At 40.2% G+C, this 3,006-nt stretch overlaps 1 protein-coding gene across 1 annotated transcript; it reads left to right on the top strand.

The window, feature by feature from the left end:
* The first annotated feature begins 1,908 nt into the window (after positions 1-1,908).
* On the top strand, positions 1,909-2,652 carry LOC100725129 (olfactory receptor 8B3-like). Its single transcript, XM_023566270.2, has one exon. The coding sequence runs from the start codon at positions 1,909-1,911 to the stop codon at positions 2,650-2,652; it is 744 nt and encodes a 247-aa protein (XP_023422038.2).
* The last annotated feature ends 354 nt before the right edge of the window (positions 2,653-3,006 follow it).

Raw genomic sequence — 3,006 nt, 5'->3', positions numbered from 1 at the left:
ATTAGTTACACTTATATGTGTGTGAACTATAGTAGAGCCTACCTATGCTTGAGATTACTGGTGGGAAGATCACATCTACTGTCATGAATGAAGGTATAAACACACACTGTTGTTTTTTTCTTTTTTTCTTTATCACCATTGGAAAGATTTCCAGGGTCCCCTACTCCTGGATTTCTATTGGGTCCAAAAGGATGAAAAGCATTAAGCAAATACCATGGGCCTTAGGACATGGTAGCTCTGAGGTCAAGTCTGTGGCTTTCCTTCACACTCTCTTGAAAAATATTTAGCTAGAAGTTTGATCAAGCCTCAGAATGCCTCCAGGAACATTCCGATTGTGCAAACTGTGCAGTCATCTTTTTGGGAGGAGATTCTGTGATTGCAGCTGGTCAGCTCTGCTTCCTCAGATGTCAGTTCCACTTTAGGACCCTGGTGGTGAGGCACACATTCTATTCAGTACTGAGCTGCATGAATGGGAGGAAAGTGAATTAATTCTGTCTCTATTTGACTCTCTCATGTTCAATGTGGCTAAAAAATGAGAACTCTCATTTTGAAAAAAAAAAAAAACCAAGAAATTTAGCACTACAGAGCTCTGATCTTACTATCTGAATCTGTCTCATTTACCCAGCTTCATCCTCAGTCTGACAGCATGTCAGCTGTGCAGCTCTTGGAGGCCCAGCAGCTGAAGGAGAGAGATTTCTTTGTTAATAAAAATATTGATGTTTGCTATACACACAGAAGAACTGTATAAAGTTGGATACGTTTCCCCCATTATTTACCACTACATAACCAGCACCCAAGAGGATGATACTTTTATTTCATGTCTTCCTATAAAAGTTGTTGGAAACAAACAAACAAAAAAAATCATTAGAATTGGCACCAGGTGTTATAGTGCCTGTCTGTAATCCCAGCACTCTGGAGGCTGAGGCAGGAAGATGACAAGGAGTAAGAGGCCAGCCTACACTACATGATGAGTTCCAAGCCAACCTGAACACTATAGTGATACCCTGTCTCTAAATGATAAATAAACAAATAAATAAACACATTGGAAATACATTCACCATCCTTTCTTCATCTTTCTTTCAGTTGGGTTTGAAGTGAGAGATACACTGGGATGTGTGGTTAATTATAAATATTTAATGGCAACTGTTTATCATGGTTGACCTTATGAGTTCTTGTAGTAAGGCATCATAGACTATGTGGGACTTTCTCCTAGGAAGCAGAATATTGGTCTGGTCTTTTACCTAAAGGATTTCTGTCTTGCTGGCGGGACAGGGGAACTGGGTATAAGCTGGGTATAAGCTTCCTGTGCATCAATTCCACACAAAGAAGATCCAAGGCCTTCAGTTCCTGTTGCTATCACATCATTGCCATTTCTTTCTTCTTGGGGTCAGCTGCATTCAGGCAGTTGAAATGTTCTTTTCCTGAACGACACACATATAGAAACTAGGAAGAGGTAGGCTAGATGAATTAGAGGGAAATTTGACAGCCACATCCTCACTGCAGAAGCTGCTCTGCCAGTTATATCTCAGGCATTCTAACTTCTTCTGTCAGGAGAGAAGCATTTTTCAGCTCACGTGGACCAAAGAAGGCATGATGGCAATGTCGAGGGGAAGGTATATATTTAGTTGCTGTGAAGAAAGAAAAAAATGCAAAAGCCCTTGTATTCTCTCCACTGGGAATGAGGGTTTAGAATAGAAAGCTGTATCTTGATAAAATTTTCTTCTGTTCTCTTAGATTTTCAACAATGGCAGTGCTGAATGGAAATGAGCCCTTGGTGATTGAATTTTTTTTTTACTGGACTAACAGATCTCCCAGAGCTCCAGACACCCTTCTTTTACCTGTTCCTGATGATCTACATTGTTATTCTGACTCTATCACTCTGTTCTCAGTACTCACCTCTACACCCCCATGTACTATTTCCTCTTCAACCTCTCCTCCATGGATCTCTGTTACTCATCTGTTTTCACTCCCCAAATGCTGGTGAACTTTGTCTCAAAGAAGAATGGCATCTCCTATGCAGGGTGCATAACTCAGCTGTTTTTCTTTCTCTTCTTTGTCATCTCTGAGTGCTACATGTTGACTGCAATGACCTATAATTGCTATTTAGCCATCTGTCACCCACTGCTGTGTGAGATCACCAGGCCCCAGAAAGTCTGTTCTGGGCTATCTCTTGCTCCCTATACAATGGGCTTTTCTGGAGCCAGTGCTCACACAGGCTGCCTGCTTCTCCTGACCTTCTTCAGGGCCAGTGTCATCAACCATTACTTGTGTGACATCCTGTCCCTCCTCCAACTCTCTTGCACAAGAACCTACGTCAATGAAGAAATAGTGCTCATTGTGGTGGGTGTTAACATCACAGTCCTCAGCGTCATCACACTAATTTCTTATACTTTCTTGCTCACAAGCTTCCTGTGCATCAATTCCACACAAAGAAGATCCAAGGCCTTCAGTTCCTGTTGCTATCACATCATTGCCATTTCTTTCTTCTTGAGGTCAGCTGCATTCATGCAGTTGAAATGTTCTTTTCCTGAATTTGTCAACCAGGGAAAAGGTTCTTTTGTTTTCTGCACCAATGTAAAACCCACGCTCAATACTCTGATCTGCAGTTTGAAGAAGGATGTTAAAATTGCCTTGAGGAAAGTTGGTATTTAAATTCAGGGGAATAATATATTGTAATTGGAAGTGGTAATAACGTAAACAGATTAAAGACACTACATTTTTATTAGGAACTTTGAAGAGATTTTTCTCACATCCATGTATGTTCTACAATCAGTGTTTTATATAGCTTCTTAGGCTTGTCTTACCATTTCTCTTAGAGCTTATCTTGTTTGACTTTTGTTTCTATATATTTGACATTTCTCGCAGTTCATCTAAATAATAATGTGTTTATGAAGCAACAGATGAAACAACATTTTCTATTCATTTTCTTCTGTTCCCTTCATGGGCTTTCTGTCTCCTGGGACATCCCTATTTTGGAAAATTATGCTGAGTTTGTAACTGACAAAA

Source organism: Cavia porcellus, unplaced genomic scaffold, assembly GCF_034190915.1.
Source record: "Cavia porcellus strain 051 isolate PalLab524CR breed Dunkin Hartley unplaced genomic scaffold, mCavPor4.1 scaffold_9, whole genome shotgun sequence".
Lineage (NCBI taxonomy): Eukaryota > Metazoa > Chordata > Mammalia > Rodentia > Caviidae > Cavia > Cavia porcellus.
Note: the sequence above shows the minus strand (reverse complement) of the source record. Positions and strands in the feature narration are given on the sequence as shown.

Coding starts and splice junctions, on each gene's coding strand:
- LOC100725129 (XM_023566270.2), top strand. CDS start 1,909: ATGTACTATTTCCTCTTCAACCTCTCCTCCATGGATCTCTGTTACTCA.